Source organism: Elgaria multicarinata, chromosome 15 (assembly GCF_023053635.1).
Source record: "Elgaria multicarinata webbii isolate HBS135686 ecotype San Diego chromosome 15, rElgMul1.1.pri, whole genome shotgun sequence".
Classification (NCBI taxonomy): Eukaryota; Metazoa; Chordata; class Lepidosauria; order Squamata; family Anguidae; genus Elgaria; species Elgaria multicarinata.
Window position 1 is genome coordinate 24704276 of NC_086185.1, and position 20550 is coordinate 24724825.

A 20550-nucleotide genomic window follows, 5' to 3' on the forward strand; every position below is an offset into this window, starting at 1 on the left:
CAAGGGAAACTGCTCATTAAGAAGGTTAATGAGCAGTTTCCTGTAAAACTGGTGGTTTTTACAGGTGGTCCTGTGAAAAAAGCAAAATCTTTCTGGACTCAGATCCATTTGTTAATGCAAAAAATATGAAAGACAAATCTACAAATGAAACCAGAATCATTCATGTTGGGACTTATGGACGATCAACTCAAAGAAAAACGAGGAACACTGTTTTTGTACATGACAACAGCTGCTAGACTCCTCTATGCACAGTACTGGAAAAACACACAAATACTATCAACGGAGGAATGGCTGGTGAAGGTTTAGGAGTTGGCGGAGATAGCTAAACTTACAGCGCTAATAAGAGAAAAATCAACAACCTCGTTTGTATTGGGCTGGAAACCGCTGATAGAATACTTGCAAGAGTTGGAAAAAAATGATCTATATGTTTGTGGATTTTACATATAATCTGTGGTCTTAATACACAACACTGTGCTGGTTAAAGTGAAGTAACAGATAGCCCGTATGTCTGCCACGAGGAATGCCTTAAATGGAATATGGCCCCATATGTTTTATATGTATGCTTTTATAAGTTGTACTGTGTTGTATTGTTTGTATTGTATTGTTTGTGAAGTTTGTGAAGTTTTGTTTCATCTTTTTTCTGTAGAGAATAATAATAAAAAATTGGGGGGAAAGGTCTTTGAGTGCTTTTGTTCCAAATAGATGCTGAAAGAAATGTAGTTTCGGCCTCTCAGATGCCCGTGATAGAATGCCTCAGAGCCTTTCTCTCCAGAGGCCAGGATGTTCTGGTTTAGGGAGCATGGTTACACTCCTTCCTCATTCATTATGATGCACAAAGTGCAACACTATGAGGCACTCCTAACAGTGATGGAGCAGCACTGCTAAATTTAGTTTCCCTGGGAGGCTGGTTCTGTCGAGGCCGTTGTCGCACTATGGAATAGCAAGGTGCGAAGGTCCATTGACAAATTCACTCCTGAGTGCCCTCTTCGACACTGTGGAGCTCAGAAGGTGCCCTGGTTTACTGGGGAGCTCCAAGCAATGAAACAGGTCAGAAGACAGCTGGAGTGTAAGTGGCGTAAGACTCGTCATAGAGATGACTAAACATGTGTAGGAGCTATAATCGTGCCTACTGCATGGCAGCAGAGAAGGCTTACTTTGCTGCCTTCATTGCATCCTCAAGCTGTCGTCCACCTGAGCTTTTCTGAATGGTTCAGGGATTACTTGCATCTAACTCATCCAATCCAATACTAGCCAGGCTCTCTCTCTATCCAGGTAGGGCCGCAGCTGGTGTATCAGCCAACGCTGATAAAAGGCCCATCTTACCACTGAGGCCATTTGGACCACAAGTGACGGAGTTGGATCTATGAGCAACCCCAGACTACGAACTTGCTCTTTCTAGGGGAGAGCGCCGCCGTTTAGAGCAGGATGAATGCCACTTCACAGGACAGATGCACCACCTACTAACAGCAGCTCCATCTTGTCCAGATTGAGTCTCAATTTATCGACACTCATCCAGCCCATTACTGAGTCCAAGCGCCATAATGTGATTTCGGTGGGAGCAAGCTGGTGTATTCCAATGTTCAAAAGCAAAACCATGCAGATTTTATGCCCGTGAAATAGGAAGAGAGGTCATCATCCAGGAGGCAACTGGATGAAGCCCTTTCTGCTGTGACCGACAGAATAGGACCTTCTTTGAGAGCAGCCCCCTCCCCTCATGCAGCTGGGACAGTTTTGCTCATGGAGATGGCGCTGCCTCTTCACAACCGTATCCTTCATTGGTATAGGTTGCCGCCGAGTCCCCTTGAGGCTCACTGGAGACAGCTCTTGCCAGGTTGTGGTGCTCAGTCTTGCTCTCCATGATCATGGCGTTGTTGGCCTGGCAGGTATTTTCTCTGGACTTGCTCCAGTATCTGTAGGACCTGAGGAGGGAGACAAAGACTGAATGAATGGGTGGGTGTTCTGTGAATTTGGGCCGTCCCTTACTAGGTGTGTTATGAAGAAAGAAAGAAAGAAAGAAAGAAAGAAAGAAAGAAAGAAAGAAAGAAAGAAAGAAAGAAAGAAAGATAGATAGATAGATAGATCAGTACTTCCTGCATTGAATTCCCTTGTCCTCAGTTTATAATTCTTTCCTCAGCACTATACATACTGTATAAACACACCTGAACTGTCCACAGTACTCCATCGTCTGATGCCATGAACTTTAGTCCACAAAAGCTTAAGCCAAAATGAATTTCATAGAATCATAGAATAGTAGAGTTGGAAGGGGCCTATAAGGCCATCGAGCCCAACCCCCTGTTCAGTGCAGGAATCCACCTTAAAGCCTACCTGGTAGTCCAGCTGCCTCTCGAATGCCTCTAGTGTGGGAGAGCCCACAACCTCCCTAGGTAACTTGTTCCATTGCCGTAATGCTCTAACAGGAAGTTTTTCCTGATGTCCAGCCGGAATCTGACTTCCTGGAACTTAAGCTCCTTATTCCATGTCCTGCACTCTGGGATGATTGAGAAGAGATCCTGACCCTCCTCTGTGTGACAACCTTTCAAGTATTTGAAGAGTGCTATCATGTCTCCCCTCAATCTTCTCTTCTCCAGGCTAAACATGCCCAGTTCTTTCACTTGCTTCTCATAGGGCTTTGTTTCCAGATTATTATTATTATTATTATTATTATTATTATTATTATTTATATAGCACCATCAATGTACATGGTGCTGTACAGAGTAAAACAGTAAATAGCAAGACTCTGCCGCATAGCCTTACATTCTAATAAAATCATAATAAAACAATAAGGAGAGGAAGAGAATGCAAACAGGCACAGGGTAGGGTAAACAGGCACTGGGTAGGGTAAACAGGCACTGGGTAGGGTAAAACTAACAGTATAAAGTCAGAACAAAATCAAGTTTTAAAAGCTTTAGGAAAAAGAAAAGTTTTTAGCTGAGCATCCGGAGCATCCTCGTTGCCCTCCTCTGAACACACTCTAGCATCCTTCTTGAAGTGTGGTGCCCAGAACTGGACGCAATACTCAAAGATGAGGCCTAACCAGTGTCAGATAGAGTGCAACCAGTATCTCGCACGATTTGGAAGCTATACTTTTATTAATGCAGCCCAAAATAGCATTTGCTTTTTTGCAGCCACATCACACTGTTGGCTCATATTCAGCTACAACAATTCCAAGATCCTTCTTGTTTGTAGTATTGCTGAGCCAAGTATCCCCCCATCTTGTAACTGTGCATTTGGTTTCTTTTTTGTAGATGTAGAACTTAGCATTTATCCCTATTAAATTACATTCTGTTGTTTTCAGCCCAGTGCTCCAGGCTATCAAGATCACTTTAAAGTTTGTTTCTCTCTTCCAGGGTGTTAGCTATCCCACCCAGTTTTGTGTCATCTGCAAAATTGATAAGTGTTCCCTGCACCTCCTCGTCCAAATCGTTAATAAAAATGTTGAAGAGCACTGGGCCCAGAACTGAGCCCTGCAGTACCCCACTCATTACTTCTCCCCAGTTTGAGAAGGTACCGTTGATAAGCACTCTTTGAGTCTGATTCTGTAGCCAATTGTGGATCAACCTAATAGTTGTTTCATCTAGCCCACTTTTAGCTAGTTTTTGAAGATAGGGACGTTAGCCCTCCTCCAGTCATCCGGCACTTCACCCGCAAAGATAATAGGCAGTGATTCTGAGAGTTCTTCTGCTAGCTCTTTTATTAATCTAGAATGCAGTTCATCAGGCCCTGGAGATTTAAACTCGTTCAAAGAAATAGGTGTTCTTGACCATTTGTTTATCAACCTCAAATTGTAATTCTACCCCTTCAGCTTGTACTTTATTCTTTCCAGGGGGGTCATAGACCTGGTTTTGGGAGAAGACTAAGCCAAAGTAGGAATTGAGCACCTCAGCCTTTTCTTTGTCGTCTGTTATCAATTTGCCATCCTCATTAAGCAGTTGAACCACCATTTCCTTCCTCTGTCTTTTACTATTCACATATCTAAAGAAAGCCTTTTTATTGCTTTTAGCATCACTCAAAGCTCATTCTCAGCTTTAGCCTTCCTGACGCCATTTGTTAGGGAAACAGAAGAGAAGAGCAATTATAATAACTTTTTCATAAAAGACTTTTCTTTTTCCCATGGCAATTAGCAATATGCTATATTCACTGATCCCAGGTCTGTTTTTAGGATTGGCTGACAGCTTAAAGTTGTTTATAGTGATTTATAATTGTTTCTAGATGTATTTTTTGTGTGTATGCTGCATGTTTTTATGGTTTAAAATTTTGTATATAATTTTTAATTGTTTCAATCTTATGTAAACCGCCCAGAGAGCTTTGGCTATGGGGCTGTATACTGTAAATAATAATAATAATAATAATAATAATAATAATAATAATAATAATAATAATAATAATATATTATGACTGACCTGAGATTTGGGGACAATGCCAACTCTGAAGAATCCTACGTTCCCACTCTCAATCTTTGTGCAGTCCACCACGGTTGAGGCAATGTTCTCTGGAGAAGGCCCATCACACAGGACTGCATCCACCTACAGAGAAAACATCCTATGTAATCCCTGTCTCCTCCTCAGCCATTTGCATGAAGAGAAGATCTTCCATCCCATAGGCCTTTTGGTGAGCTATCCAAGGGCCAGGGCCTGCCTTACGGCCAGCAATTTTCACCCTTTCCATTCTCAGGGTAATACTTTGGCACTTCTAATCCAAACTGGAATACCATGAGAACCTTTAAAGCAGGGTGGGGCATCTGTAGCCCTTTAGATGTTGTTGGACTACAAATCCCAGCATCCCTCACTATGGGTTCTGATGGCTAAGGCAGCTGGGAAATTGAATCCAACAACATCTGAATGGCCACAGGTTATTCACACCTGCTTCAAAGGATAGCAAGGTGAAGAGATGACTTGCTTCAGGAATGACAGTGAGGTTCCCAATTTCAGTTATCTCCAGGCTTGGGTAAAATAAATGGTTCCAGCCTGCTTCCTCCCTTTCGTTCCCTCAGACAGGAAGAGGAAAGGAGGACAATGGCCAGGGTGCTTCCCTTCTCCGGCACGCGTCTTTTCAGAAGGGGGAGACTGAGGTGTCTACACTTCCATTTCTCTCACAACAGCAGCCATTATTCTGAGCATGTCCAAGGGTCTACAGTCAGAAATATTAAAACCGCTGATCTCATTAGAAGCCTGAAGCTCAAACTTTCCATCGACTAGATATGCAGAGACTTCCACTTACCTGGTCTCCCAGCTTGGCATACACCTGGTTGTGGTGAGTCGTGTCTGCTTCTCCTGTAGGATTGGCCGATGTGACCGTAATGGGGCCCACCTGGTGATGGAGAGGGAGAGGCAGGTAAGAATTAAATATACTATTAATTATTGTTGTTGTTGTTATTATTATTATTATTATTATTATTATTATTATTATTATTATTAGTCAATTGAACAGAGCAAGATTCAGAAAGAACGGCGTCAGTTGGTTTAAAACAGATAGCGAGGGAGTGGCCAGCTTTTCCTCTGCAGTAGAGCTGAGAGCCAAGCCAAGAATTAGGTAGCTCCTTGAAGACAGAATTCCATGCTATGTCTAGCACAGAGTTCAGATTAAATAACAACCCTGCTGGGCCGGCCTTCCTTCCTTCCTTCCTTCCTTCCAAGCACGCTTCAAGTCCTCTTGGAGGGGATTATTTGAAAATACATTGTTGCATCTGTATTTGTTCTGTGGGCCAATCTGTGCCTCCGTCCCACCCTCCAGTCATTTTCTCCTACTCTGCACTAGCCTGTCTGCAAAGATTCAACCCCTTTGGAGACTGAGAGGCTGAATTCAGATATATGCCATTCAACCTGGGTGTTAGGGAAATTCCTCTAACCTGGTAGGACAGGGACAACTTCACACCTGGTCCAGAAACAGAGACTCTTTATTGTACTGTGCACAAAGGAGAAAACCCCTTACCTCGTACAAACCAATGGCAGAGACTCTCTAACCATCCAACACATCAGCATACATTTATACTTCATCCGAGTTGTTCTGATGAAGTCATACTTTTCCCTCCTCCCTCCTGTGACTGATCACAAGTCCCATACATGTTCCATAAACAGAAAGCCATTCTTACATAAACAATGCCATATTTTGGCAGCCTATGACCCGTACAAAATGTTGCATTCCGTTCCTTGATAAGCACCTCAAGGAGAGATAGGAATTCCAGAGTATGCTCTGACCCTTCAGAAATCCCTGGTCAGAGGGCTTTCAATGGTAAATAGATTAAACAATGCGCGTCTCCAAGTCTGTGTTCCAAGAGATCAACACAGCCTTGGGGTTCTCTGTATCTTGTTGGTGGTGGCTAGAGGGAAAGTGTCAGGAGTGTGTTTGAGCAATTTATTCACATTAAATTGAGGGGCTTCAAAAGGGGCATTTTCATGGGTAAGGATAGACATACCCAGCAAATTTCAGATACATTTTCTTTTAAGCCATCACCGGGGTGTCCAGTGACATGTCCGTGAGCACCACTGTGCCCAAAGACGCCTCTGCATTTGGCAACCACCAAGCTGGCTGTCCCTTCTGATTTTTATTTTATTTCCTAAGTTTTTTTTTGTTATTGTTTTGTTAATTAAAATAAAATAACTAGGAGGCTGAAATGCTGCAAAGTGAAGTGCTGCCCTTCAGCGCCGTCTCTACATGGGTTCAAAAGGGTGATTTTGCGTTTTGGAGTTCAGACCTCACCTCTGTTCTAGGTTCTTGGGCAAGTGACTTTTCTTTCAGTCTCACCACTTTGCCTTCTGGGAAATGAGATTTTTCCAACTGGCCACGCCCACCATGGCAGCCATTTTGTGAGAGTACCCGCAACACTCCCTCAAAATTCCCCACCAGCCCCAAAAGGCTGGGAACCTCCCATTTAGGTATATACCACCACCAAGTACATCTCAGGATAGCTCGGCCAGCTCTTCACAACGTTTTACAACTATAAAGACAAGACACAAATGGAGACTATGGATTCTGCTCACCAAGTCAATGAGATGGGTGGCAACGGAGCAATCTGGGATGCGGATGGCAATGCTCTGAGTTGTGCCAACGTACTTGGCAGAGTCTTTCATGCCCAGGTAGTCCACCCATTCCCCTAATATGGAAGAAGCAAGAGCTGCATCAGAGCTTACTCAGCCAGTAGAGGTTGGGAGCAACAGCCCCCTTGAGTAGGAGCACACACAGTCAGGGCTGCAGAGGAGAGACCTCCCTACCTCGTGGAACCACCAAGCTGATGGGTGATGGCCACGCAGCATCCATGAAGTCCCAGAGGATGGGGCTGAACAGATGCTTGGCAGGTTCCAGCTGTTTCAGACTTGAAATCCAGAGGGACATGGGGCGGTCTTGAGCCTGGTGCTTTGTGCTAGAGGAGAGGCAGAGAATCGAGTGGCTTAATAGCAATGATCCAAGAGTGGGTAGGGGACATTAGCCATGCCTCAGAAGCCATAGTAGCCACATCCCGTTGTCACAGTAGCCATGCCTACACACACACATACACACACCTCCCCTGCTTGACTATCCAACACTTATTTCCTGGCAGGTCTTTCAAAGGAGACGTGCAGATGATAGTATGTGAATGTGGAAGGGGAGCAGTGGCAGACCGTCATTACAGGACATTGGCAGAATTCCCCACTGGTGTATCTGGTTGACCACTGTGCGACCAGAATGCTGGACTAGATTGACTCTTGGTCTGATCCAGCACGGCTCTTCCTACGTTCTGATATATATGTGTGTGTATACATGCACACTCCTAGAATAAGCTCTGGGGGAGAAGGGTGGGAATGCCTTGAGGAGCGTGTGGAGAGCAAAAGACCGCTAGCAAGATCTGTGGAGATGGATCTCTTGCATTTATTTATTTATTTATTTATTTATTACATTTCTATACCGCCCAATAGCCGGAGCTCTCTGGGCAGTTCACAAAAATCAAAAACATTCAAAGTATAAAACAACAGTATAAGACCATAATATAAAATACAATATAAAAGCTCAACCAGATAAAAACAGCAGCAATGCAAAATTACGAATTTAAAACCCCGAGTTATTTATAGACTGTTGAAATGCTGGGAGAATAAAAAGGTCTTCACCTGGCATCTAAAGGCATATAATGTAGGTGGCAGGCGAACCTCCTTAGGGAGCTCATTCCACAGCCGGGGTGTCACAGCAGAGAAGGCCCTCCTCCTGGTAGCCACCTGCCTCACTTCCTTTGGCAGGGGCTCATGGAGAAGGACCCCTGACGATGACCTTAGGGTCCGGGCAGGTACATATGCGAGTTATGGTGGGTTGCAAAGATTTCTGTCAATGGCTCTGGGGCATAAACAGTAGGGCTGTGCGGCACCTTTGGCCAAGGCCCCTAATCCAAGCCAAGGCGGGCTGATTCAGCCTGCCTCGGTTCGGTTCCAAGATGGTTTGGGCGAAGCCCGAGGCGCCCCGAAGCCAAAGCCAATTGGCTTCGATGCTTCGGAGCGCTTAGCGCTTTGGAGCAGCCCTCGGTGGTCCCTTACCTGATGCTTCCACCGCTGGCCTTGTGTCTGGCGGCTTCTGCCGCCGCCGCCGTATATGACCAGAAGTAGGCCATGAGATTTTAAGATATCACAGGGGCTCTGCTGATTAGGACCTCTATGGCCACTGTAGTTTGTGGCCGTAGAGGTAGTAAACAGTTTAGTCGCCTCGGAGGGCCCAAATCTCGCCTCGGCTTCAGCACCGAGGCAGCTCGGGCAACCCCGAAGCACCCCCAAGCCGAATCAGGGCTGCTTCGGGGGCTCCGAACCGGCCTCCGAGGTGGGTCAGGGATGGGTGCACAGCCCTAATAAACAGAGATCACTGAGGAAACCCTAATTTGGGACTGCATCCACACATACACCACTTACTTGTAAGCCTTCTCCACAGCATCAGGCCGATTGCAGGCTGCAGCAAGTACATACACCGTGTCTGTGGGGATCCCACAGGCCCCTCCCATCTTCATTATATCTGTAACAAGAAGCAAGAGGTCAAGAAATAACCGTGGCAGGCCACAGACACATGGGAGCCACAGTGGAGCTCCTGGTGGCCATATCAGACCCTGACAAACAAAAGGGGAAGGGCAACATCAGAAGGGAGGGGGAGACCCCCGAAAGGAAAAGTTCAAAGGGATGGTGAAATAGGTCTGAATGCACAAAATCAGAACCAAAATGAACTTGAGCTTTCTGAAAAGTGGTAAAGAGACAGATGCACACACCCTCAAGTGATGTTTTAAGAGACCCCTTGAGACAGGGTGACCATGTGAAAAGGAGGACAGGGTTTCTCTATCTTTCACGGTTGTATTGAAAAGGGAATTTCAGGTGTCATTGTTATGCATGCAGCACCTGGTGAAATTCCCTCTTCATCCCAACAGTTAAAGCTGCGGGAGCCCTGCCCTCTTTTCTTTCTGGTCACGCTAGACAAGCCTCCTGCAGCTTTAACTGTTGGGATGTAGAGGGATTTCACCAGGTGCTGCATGCATAACAATGACCCGTGCTGAAATTCCCCTTTCAATACAACTGTTAAAGACACAGAAGCCCTGTCCTCCTTTTCATCCCGAAAAAGAAAGGAGAGAAAACCCTACTGTGAGAGCACAAAAGGAATGCAAAAGAAGGATCTCCACCCTGTGGTCAGAATATGAAAGGAGAGTCCAAGGGAGGTTCTATTGTGGTGTAAATGCCACTGCAATCACACCTGTATTGTTGCAAATCATCTATTTTAGAGGAATAATCAAGGGGAGCATAACAAAGATGTAACTAAGTATAACACTATAATTAACACCCAAATACACATCCAAGTTGTAACATGCATATACAGGAATACATAAAGTTGAATACGTCAATATAACAAAAATCACACATTACATGTACTGATCTTTTCAGTGAACTATTTTGAGAAATATTTTATTTATTTATTTATTTATTTATTTATTATATTTTTATACCGCCCAATAGCCGAACCTCTCTGGGCGGTTCACAAATATTTATTTATTTATTTATTTATTTAGAATTTTCTCCCCGTTGAAAAATTTCGGAGCGGTGTACAAGATAAAACGAAAATAAAAACAGAATAAAACAGTTAAAACAAAATTTAAAAGAAGCAAAAACAGAAATCCAAGGCTGCATATTAAAGAAAGGCTTCTTGGGATAAAGATGTTTTCAGGAAGCGCCGAAAGGAGTACAAGGTCGGAGCCTGCCTGACCTCCAGAGGTATGGTTACTGAAGAAGGAATCTGAAATCTCCGGAATACATTTTCCCATAGTATTTTCAGTCTACCAGGTTCTATCACAGTGATATGTAAGACTTTTACCTGTAGCAGCTTACCAATCCACGTTGATGACATCCAGGTGTTTAAGAGTGAATAACCTGAATGCTGATACTCGGATTACCTTGTGGGTTTGGCTCAGAGGCGCTTATATCGATTAACATACGATATAGTGTTTTATTCTCTGGGTCTACACACATTATTCTGTCGTATTATGTGTGGTATTCATGCATTAGATCAGTACATGTAATGTGTGATTTTTGTTATATTGACGTATTCAACTTTATGTATTACTGTACAACTTGGATGTGTTTTGGGGTGTTAATTATAGTGTTATACTTAGTTACACTTTTGTTATGCTCACCTTGATTATTCCTCTAAAATAGATGATTTGCAAACATACAGGTGTGATTGCAGTGTCATTTACACCACAATAGAACCTTCCTTGGACTCTCCTTTCATATTCTGACCACAGGGTGGAGATCTTTCTTTTGTGTTCCTTTTGTGCTCCTTTTCATATGGCCATCCTACCTTGAGAACAGTTTGAGAGCCTTGTTCCTAACCAAAGCCTTGAACCAGCCACACCGCACAGGAGACGTTGCGATGTCCTCACCTGCCACTTGCTTGACTGAAGCAGCTCTCCTGGCCGGCAGGTGGAGGCAGTTGGCGCTTCCTCCCCGGAAGCCGCTGAGCCTCACAATGGGGCGTCCCGTGGGCAGCTGGGGGCTTTCAAAGGTGCTGTTGACCAGGGCAGACAAGAAGCAGTAGAAGCTAACCAGGCCAAAGATGATGGTGACGACAATGTCGTAGCCGGCTGAGATGACACCGACAGCATCTAGCAGGAAGCTAATGAGTATGAGCTCAAAGGTGAGGGAGTAAACAAACCAGGAGACGCTCAGGAAGAGGGTGCAAAGGACAAGGAATGCGTTGAAGAGCAGGAGAGACATGATGCCCACAGCAACCTGGAATCCCCGGGCAGTGCTATAAAGCCCTCCGTATCTAGCGATGCCCCAGATGATCCACATGAACCCGTAGAGGGTGAAGGCACTGCTCTCCAAGGTCTTGCCACGGGAGAAGGCCACGGAGCCACACAAAAGCTTCAAGATCCCTCCAGCCACCACCAGCCACGGTATGACTACTGTAGCAAGCAGGGACTTTGGCTCGGCTGCCACAGTGATGGCAAAAGAAGCAAGCACACTGCACGCGTAGCCCAGCACCTCGGCATCGGCGTACTTTGAGTAGCCCAGGTAGGGGGCATGGAGGTCTTTCCCCTCCCAGAGCTTGCAACCACGGAGGCGCAAGAGCAAGGCCCGGAGTGCTTGCTTCCCCCGTGGGATTTGGACACTGGCGTTCCCGTTGTAAAGGTGAATGAAGGTCAGGAGGGCCGAGGCCACAAAAACGGCCACGGCCACACCCTGAGGTCCATCTGCAAAAAAGCCATGTGGGTAGGAGGCTAGGGAAATACACCAGGCCATGTAGAAGAGCACATAGAGGCCATCAGCCAGGCTGCCGATAGCGATGAAAAGTGCCAAAACAGCAAGGAGGACAGCAAAGGCCACCCAGAAGGGAATGGGGAAAACAGGCTCCTTGGGCAACCAGAGCAAGATCAAGAGGGAATAGCCTCCTCCAAACTTCAGGAGGGCGGTGAAGCCAAAGAACGTGGCAGTCAGGGCATCGAGAGTGCGATAGGAGGAGATGGAGACCCCGAGTTGGTAGAGCCCTCCCACCCAGAGCCAGGGGACCTGCCCTACAAAGAGATCCCTGGTCACCCCCAGGATCCGGCAGCCAAAGACGCTGGCCACCAGCATGTTCAGGATCAAGCCAACCGGAGTAAAATCATTTGTGCCTGCACCACTGGCCAGATTCTGGCTGTTCTTGGCTTTTCTTTTTGCCAAGTCAGTGCCCGGCAGATAGACGGTCTCTTTACTGAGGAAGCAGAGGCACCTGCCCATCCCGACATAGCTGCCTACAAGACAGACAACCAGGTAGTTGCAAGCCACGGCAGCAGAGCCAAAGGCGGCATCGTAGAATGCAGCAATTTCGTGGGCACAGGCGAGAGAGATGGCGGAAGCCACCACGCCCAAGGGGACGTCTCTCTGGATAAAGCCCACCAGGCCAATGAGGAGCAGCCCCAGACAGAAGGCCACCAGTCCCGGCACGGCTGCGTTGCGCAAGTCAGCAGCGTCGTGGAGGACCTCTTGCCCGGCCAAAATCTGGATCACTCCGTAGCCGCACCAGAGCGCCGAGATGGTCAGGCAGAGGGACACAAACAGGGAGGCATTTTGGAGGCTCTTCCGCACCCCTGTCGAAGGAGAAAAGGCAACACTTGGGTGAAGTGAAGGCTTTCCAAAACTCTAGGGCTGCAAACTTTAATCAGTATCATGACTGAGTTATAGCCTCAAAGGTTAAAATGGACTTCTTGTCCAGCCTAATGAGAGTTCTTCACATCTACAGTCAGATTCTAAACAAGCCCAGCCGACATTACTTGTGAACCAAGTTTGCTTTGGAGCCACGACAGCTTCACCTTCTGTATAGCAATTGATGAGGAACATGAGCAGGAAATGGGTACTGTGGCCCTCCTGTCCTATCTATCTATTTATTTATTTATTTATTTATTTATTACATTTTTATACTGCCCAATAGCCGAAGCTCTCTAGGCGGTTCACAAAAAATTAAAACCACAATAAAACAACCAACAGGTTAAAAGCACAATTACAAAATACAGTATAAAAAGCACAACCAGGATCAAACCACGCAGCAAAATTGACATAAGATTAAAATACAGAGTTAAAACAGTAAGATTTAAATTTAAGTTAAAATTAAGTGTTAAAATGTTGAGAGAATAAAAAGGGTCTTCAGCTGGCGACGAAAGCAGTACAGTGTAGGCGCCAGGCGGACCTCTCTGGGGAGCTCATTCCACAACCGGGGTGCTACTTGTGGGCTTCCAACTGGGGCAGCTGGTTGGCCCCACGTGAACAAGATGCTGGACCCGGTGGGCCTTTGCTCTGAACCAATTTAATATCTCATACATCCCCCATTGGCTCTTCTTATGTAAACAGTAACTTATATCACATATGAGCAACCTGACACCTATCTGTGGCGGTTCACAGGGGCCCTCCTATCACCTGGCTGCTGTCCCCGGCCTGCCAATCAGCTATTTGAGTAGCAGGGGGCGGGGGGAGGACCATTTTCAGGCAGAAGATGGCAAGCAGAGAGGGTCATCCCATGCATCCTCCTGCCCGTCATCATTCATGCTCCCACAGCATGCCAAATAGCCCCTTGCTAGGCTGTGGGGATCCCATTTTAAACGGGGAGGCAAATCCAGCGAGGACTGAAGAGCACGTTGTAATGCGTAAATCTCCCCAGCCTGCGGTTTTCCAAAATTTTCCTGCCTGGGTAGGGAGCCGATGAGGTGTGGTGAATGAATGTTGTGAATGGAGTGGATGTGGTGTGGGAACATGGTGTGTGTGTGTGTGTGTAGGGTGGTGATCAGCAGTGCAAACCATTCTTTTTTTAAAGATAATCACCAACCCACCCTGATTGTTTCTGTGTGTGTGTGTGTGTGTGTGTGTGTGTGTGTGTGTGTGTGTGTGTGTTCCTCTCTCTCTCTCTCTCTTTTCTTTCCTTCCTTCTAAGAAAAAGAGATGCAGACAGGCCAAGGTGGTGATGATCGAGAGAACAAGAGAATATGTCAGGGGGTTCTGGCCATGCCCACCACTGTCTCTGCTACCCAACCTGTCGCCCCTAACATATTCCCTTCAAGTGAAAACAGAACTGAAGGGTGTGGGGAGGCTATCCAACCCTGGTTTCTAGAAATGCTAGGATCCTATCAAATGATAGGACCAGGCCCTGCTATCCTGAAGAAGCATCAGTGGTCTGGAGAAGATCAATTAAGCTTGGACGAATATATATGAGACAGAGGGCCACCTTATGGAAGATGCGGCCCTCGAGATAAGAGTCTGCAATTTTCTTACCTGCATAGCCCACGAGAAGTGATAAAAGGACCAGGAGAACCCCCAGAGCCGTGCTGGAGAGCAGAGGGGTCAGCCTCGTGGAGCTGTAGAAGTGGACCGCGAGTAAGAGAGAGCCTGCAATGAAAGAGTGGAGAGGGGGTGGGGACACTCTGAAACCGATATTAGGAAAACCAGAGAGCTCTGCAGGTCCTTCCCAGCGTTGCTGGCCCTTTATGGGGTTGCAAAGTACAGGGAGACAGAGATCGGGATGAAAATGGAAATTGAATAAACAAAGGAATGGTGACAGAGTAGGTTGGGTAAGCAGTGCCTGCTGGGCATTTTGCTGCTCGAGATGGAGCCGGAACGGGCATCTCCCACCCACCCAAGTTGCGGTGTAGAGTACCCAAGGCCAGCCCAGTTCTTTTGGTGCAGGAGGCAGAATATCCCACAAGTCCTTCTCTCCATCCCCGGCAGGAAAAATAAATTACAATTGTTTAAACAGAAAGAAAAAAAGTCCTGCCGCTCCAAGCATAACTCGCTAGTGAAGGCTAGGACTTTTTTCCTGTCTAAAAAAAGACTGCATAGGATCACACAGTAAATATCCAACATTTTTCCATGACACCCCAAATCAGCTGCCCAAAGTGGCTTATTTATTTATTTATTTATTTATTTATTTATTATTTATTTATTTATTACATTTTTATACCGCCCAATAGCCAAAGCTCTCTGGGCGGTTCACAAAAATTAAAACCATCATAAAACAACCAACAAGTTAAAAATACAAATACAAAATACAATATAAAAAGCACAACCAGGATAAAACCACGCAGCACAATTGATATAAGGTTAAAATACAGAGTTAAAACAGTATAATTTAAATTTGAGTTAAAATTAAGTGTTAAAATACTGAGTGAATAAAAAGGTCTTCAGCTGGCGACGAAAGGAGTACAGTGTAGGAGCCAGGCAGACCTCTTTGGGGAGCTCATTCCACAACCGGGGTGCCACAGCAGAGAAAGCCCTGTCTCTATCTGCCTAATGGTAGGGCCGGCTCTGTGGGAAACTGAGTGGCATAAAAGAAAAATAAACAGGTAGAGAAAAGGACAGGGCAGAGGGCGATGCCTTGGGGAAAGGGCTTAGCCAGACTCTGGTTAAAAGACAAATTTCCCCAGAGTGTCCTCACCTAATGGAGGAAACAGAAGTCTCCCTGCAGGAAGGTGCAGTGTGGTGTTTGGTGTTTTACATAAAGGCGGCCGGGGGGTGGGAGGGGTTTCCTGATATTTTTTATCATTTATTTGTTTAAATTATGTTTATCCCACCCCTCTTTAAAACACGACAGTCCCTGTCTAGCATGCCTGCAGTGTTGCAATCTTAATAGACCCGGCTCACAAAGAAAAAGGAGATGGGAAGAAACAAGACACCCTCCTCCCAAAATAGGAAACCAAATTACCCCCTCCCAAAAGTCACCAACCCACTTGTATGCTATGTCCCTCCACTGAAAAACTCTCATCCTCCTGGAATGCTAATAAAAATATTATATCGACCATCTGCAAGGGAGGAATCAATTGTCCACTTCCTGGCCGTGCCTTGATGGGGGACTCCTGAATACGGTGACTTGAACGATTTTCATCTTCTCTCCAATTATCGTTGACTGTTCCTGTGTTGCAGGTTCTGTTCCCCCGAAGGTTACCACGTCAGGCTAGGTGCTGACACTAACATATAAAGAGTTGGACCCAGATGTAGTCCTACTTCAATTAGACCGGTTGAAATCAATGGGCCTTCCATTAGTCATGACTCACAACTGACTCTAACTAGGTCTAAATCTGGCTCCGACTGAGAGTATGCTTGTGATGTTACATAATTATCTCTCTTTTCTGGCTCCTGGTGGACATGACGGGCTTTGCCAAGTTATGCTGTACTCAGGGCCGGTGCTACCATAGAGGCCACTCAGGCGGCCGCCTAGAGCGCCAAGCTAAGAGGGGCGCCGGGCACAACGCAGCACTCACGCGCGTTGGCTGTGAGCTGGCCCGGCCCGAGGATTCAGCTGGGCCTGGGCGGGCAAGATGGTGCCCCGCGCCCGCCCAGCTGAAGCGAAGCCAGGGACGCTGGGGCAGCTCCACGTTCAGACTTCCAGAACGCACCCAGAAGAGAGAGAGAGTATGAATGTATGGGTGAATGGGGTGCATGGGGTCTTTGAGTGAATGCATGTGTTCATGTGTGTGCTTGTTTGGAGTGAGTGATGCTGAGTGTGTGTGCACGCGTGCGTGTGAGTTAGGGGGGGGGATGATTTTGATGTGCTATTCCTATTAAATCATGCATTTTAGACCCATAGATGCTCCTTTCCAATTTCTTTGCTATAATTGACATGACGTATTTCTGGCACTTTAAAATAAATCTAGCAGTTTCAAGCTTTGTGCTTCTTATTTTTTCCAGGAAACGTATGTTCTTAAAAATCAAAGTTGGCATTTTTTTGGGGGGGGGGTGTGTGAAAGTAGTTCACCTTGCCTATGGCGCAAAATAGTCTGGCACCGGCCCTGGCTGTGCTATCATCATCATCATCATCATCTCCACCATCATGCCTGTGTAGAGTAGTGGCTAGAGTGTCAGGCTGGGAATCGGGAGATCCGAGTTCTAGTCCCCACTCGGCCATGGAAACCCCCTGGGTGACTTTGGGCCAGTCACAGACTCTCAGCCCAACCTACCTCACAGGGTTGTTGTTGTGAGGATAAAAATGGAGAGGATTATGTACGCCTCCTTGGGTTCCTTGCAGGAAAAAAGGCGGGATATAAATGCAATAATAAATAAATAAAATAAAATAATTCATGATTAAAGTTCAGACTCTAGTGCTAGACTGAGCCCCGCAGAAACCCTGCTCCATGTTCCCGAGCTCCCCTTCCAAGCTCCTTGTGAATGGGCTCTCCCAAAGCCAGCTGGGCTGCTGCCGACCCAACCCAGGGCGGCGCCGGCGCCGGCGAAGCCACCACTTCGGAGCAACACGGGGCCCGGGGGTCCTCTGCTCTGCGCCCATCCCCACCCCCGCCGGCGGCTGCTGCAGGCTCGCTCGCTCGCTTACCGGCGGCGACGCTCAGGAGCCCGACGGACTGGTGCAGCGACTCGCCGCGCGTCCCATCCGCTGCCATCGCCTCGCCCGGCTCGGAGGGACTGGACCGGCAGGAGGGTCGCTCGGATGCGCCGGCACCGCCTTGGAGCCCCGGACTGGCGCGAGCCGGACGTTGGGCGGAGAGCGGAGAGCGTCGACTTCGCCGGTGCGATCCGCCCTTTTGAAGAGGAGGACATGCCGGGAGGGAGGGAACCGGGGGGGGGTGCGGGGGGGGGCAGACGCGCCTCCCACAGACTTCCTCCTACCCCCCCCCCCACCGCCTTAGGCAGGGTCAGACCATTGACTTCGATGGTCTTCCCGTAATGAGACACACTTCCCTTACAGGGCTGAGGGTTACATCTACTGTATCGCAAGCCCTTTGAACACGTGAAAGTACTATACAAATATTAAGGGACATCATCATCATCATCATCATTATTATTATTACTACCTCACTAGGTTTTTAGTGTTCTTTGAGATCGTGAAATACTTCTGTGGGAAGAGTATCCCATAAATCATGGGGCCACCACTGAGAAGGCCCTCTCCCTTGTTGCCATCCTCCCAGCCTCTCCAAAGGAGGCATTCTGAGGAGGGCTCAGATCATGATTGTAGTGTCTGGGTGGGTTCGGATCAGGTGAACAGCGTGCTGGACTAGATGGACCCTTGGTCTGATCCAGCAGGGCTCCTCTTAAGTTCTTACCTTCCCTTAGAATCATAGAATCATAGAATAGCAGAGTTGGAAGGGGCCTACAAGGCCATCGAGTCCAACCCCCTGCTCAATGCAGGAATCCACCCTAAAGCAGCCCTGACAGATGGTTGTCCAGCTGCCTCTTGAAGGCCTCTAGTGTGGGAGAGCCCACAACCTCCCTAGGTAACTGATTCCACTGTCGCACTGCTCTAACAGTCAGGAAGTTTTTCCTGATGTCCAGCCGGAATCTGGCTTCCTTTAACTTGAGCCCGTTATTCCGTGTCCTGCACTCTGGGAGGATCGAGAAGAGATCCTGGCCCTCCTCTGTGTGACAACCTTTTAAGTATTTGAAGAGTGCTGTCATGTCTCCCCTCAATCTTCTCTTCTCCAGGCTAAACATGCCCAGTTCTTTCAGTCTCTCTTCATAGGGCTTTGTTTCTAGACCTCTGATCATCCTGGTTGCCCTCTTCTGAACACGCTCCAGGTTGTCTGCGTCCTTCTTGAATTGTGGAGCCCAGAACTGGACGCAGTATTCTAGATGAGGCCTAACCAGGGCCGAATAGAGACGAACCTTGGTTGAATCCAGTAGTTGGGCTGCTCTTAGCATTATGAAAATTTCATTTGTTTTAGTTTAAGTGGGCTATCAGGGGAGCAGCAAGCCAGACAGATGCTACATATCACAACACCGTGGCTTTACGTGGAAGGCTAGATTGTGTGGAAAGTGACAGGAAACCCACCTGTAGAATGTCATATATAATAATGACGCATGTAGGTATTTTGCTGAGTGTACATACTTGGGGACCTGCAGGACATCCCATCTACACAGTTGGAGACAGGTGGTTAAAATCTGAAGGCAGCCTGCCCCAACCTGGTGTCCTCAGTCATGCTGGAGTTCCAGTCAGGACATGGGTTGGGGAAGATGTCTGAGGAAGTGGCCATGGTCACATGCAACCTACAAGTAGATAAGAATATAATTGGACCAAGCAAAAAAGTCCAGCTAATCCAGCCTTTTGCTTGCCGCCGTAGCCAGCCAGACACTACCAGAAAGCCCACAGGCAATTACTGCTGTAGTCCCCCTGGAACTGATATTTAGAGATATACTGCCTCTGAACGTGGAGGTTCTACGAGCTTCATCCCACGTACCTGTTTCCCTCGAATTATCCCCTACAGTGCTAAACTGTCGCTGTTGTTGCTACCAGGCGGCAAGATCCTTTGCATACCAGGAAGTGGGTTTAAGGGGGGAAATGTAAAAAAAATCATAAAAAATCAACGGATGACCCAATCCGATTCAAATTTGGTATGCTTAAAGCTCTTCTTAATATCTATTACTGTGCCAATTTTGAAGACTTTATCTTTAAAGCTTACGCAGATGTAAACATTTGTTTAATTCATATCAAATCCTGCTCCTGCGCCCCAGTGGCCGCTCGGATGATACGCTCGAAATCTAGTATCAAAATATGGCAAGTCTTTTGGCTTTACAGCACAATTAAAGAAGGATGCATGGGAGTACTTTACAATAAAAGCAGATTATAAACTGGAAAACTTCAGAGTCCTTTGCATGCAATTCACAGTGATTGCACAGTATAATGCTGGTGAGATTAAGCTCATATCACCATTGTGACGAATATAGCTCTTTTCCTCCTCCTCCACCATCGTCATGAATCTGCCAGATTCCCCTTTAAAGCGGTCTGTGCTAGTGGCCGCCAGTCCCCATGTGGTGACAGGTTAATGGCAAATTAATTATTCTCTGGAACAGAAGGAGCCATGGCTGGTCAGTCCATGCAAGCATCTCAACCGACCACCCACCAATATCTCCAAGGTGCCGAGGAAGTGTAGGAGGTGGGCTCCAGGACCTGGTGCTACGTAGCAGAGGATGTGTTGTTTATTCGTTCAGTCGCTTCCGACTCTTCGTGACTTCATGGACCAGCCCACGCCAGAGCTTTCTGTCAGCTGTCGCCACCCCTAGCTCCCCCAAGGTCGAGTCCGTCATCTCCAGAATATCATCCATCCATCTTGCCCTGGGTCGGCCCCTCTTCCTTTTGCCTTCCACTTTCCCTAGCATCAGCCTCTTCTCCAGGGTGTCCTGTCTTCTCCTTATGTGGCCAAAGTACTTCAGTTTTGCCTTTAATATCATTCCCTCAAGTGAGCAGTCTGGCTTTATTTCCTGGCGTATGGACTGGTTTGATGCATGGGGGACAAATCCTGGCTTGCATCATCCCCCCCCCCGCCCCCGTGTAGCATTGCAAAGGTTGCTGGGAAGCACCCCTTGGGTTGTGAGGTTCAGCCACACCAAGGCCTATGCTGGCTGGTCTGGAATGAGCTCAGCCACAGCCAGCTGCTGTGTCATAAACCAGCTCAAGCCAGCCCCAGGCCACGGAAAGAGAGGAAGCCATTTGGGGAACCAGTCTATCTATATCTGCAGCCTCCGCTTGGATGAAGGAGATGGAAATTTCCCTGCCAGAAAAGGCTATGCCCAGGCCAGCCTTGGGTGGGGCTTTAGCCTATAAAGGCCTCCAGGAAGATCAGCCCATCAGCACTTCTAGCTGCTGAGTTCTCAT

The 20550-nt window shown here is 47.1% G+C and overlaps 1 protein-coding gene across 1 annotated transcript; it reads right to left on the minus strand.

The window, feature by feature from the left end:
• Nucleotides 1-1841: 1841 nt before the first annotated feature.
• LOC134409364 (uncharacterized) lies at nucleotides 1842-17344 on the minus strand. Its single transcript, XM_063142077.1, has 9 exons — nucleotides 17278-17344; nucleotides 14229-14342; nucleotides 10868-12556; nucleotides 8862-8961; nucleotides 7209-7357; nucleotides 6978-7090; nucleotides 5218-5307; nucleotides 4401-4523; nucleotides 1842-1919 (listed from the first exon to the last, which is right to left on the minus strand). Exons 1-9 carry the CDS (start codon nucleotides 17342-17344, stop codon nucleotides 1842-1844), a joined length of 2523 nt encoding a protein of 840 aa, XP_062998147.1.
• Nucleotides 17345-20550: the final 3206 nt, after the last annotated feature.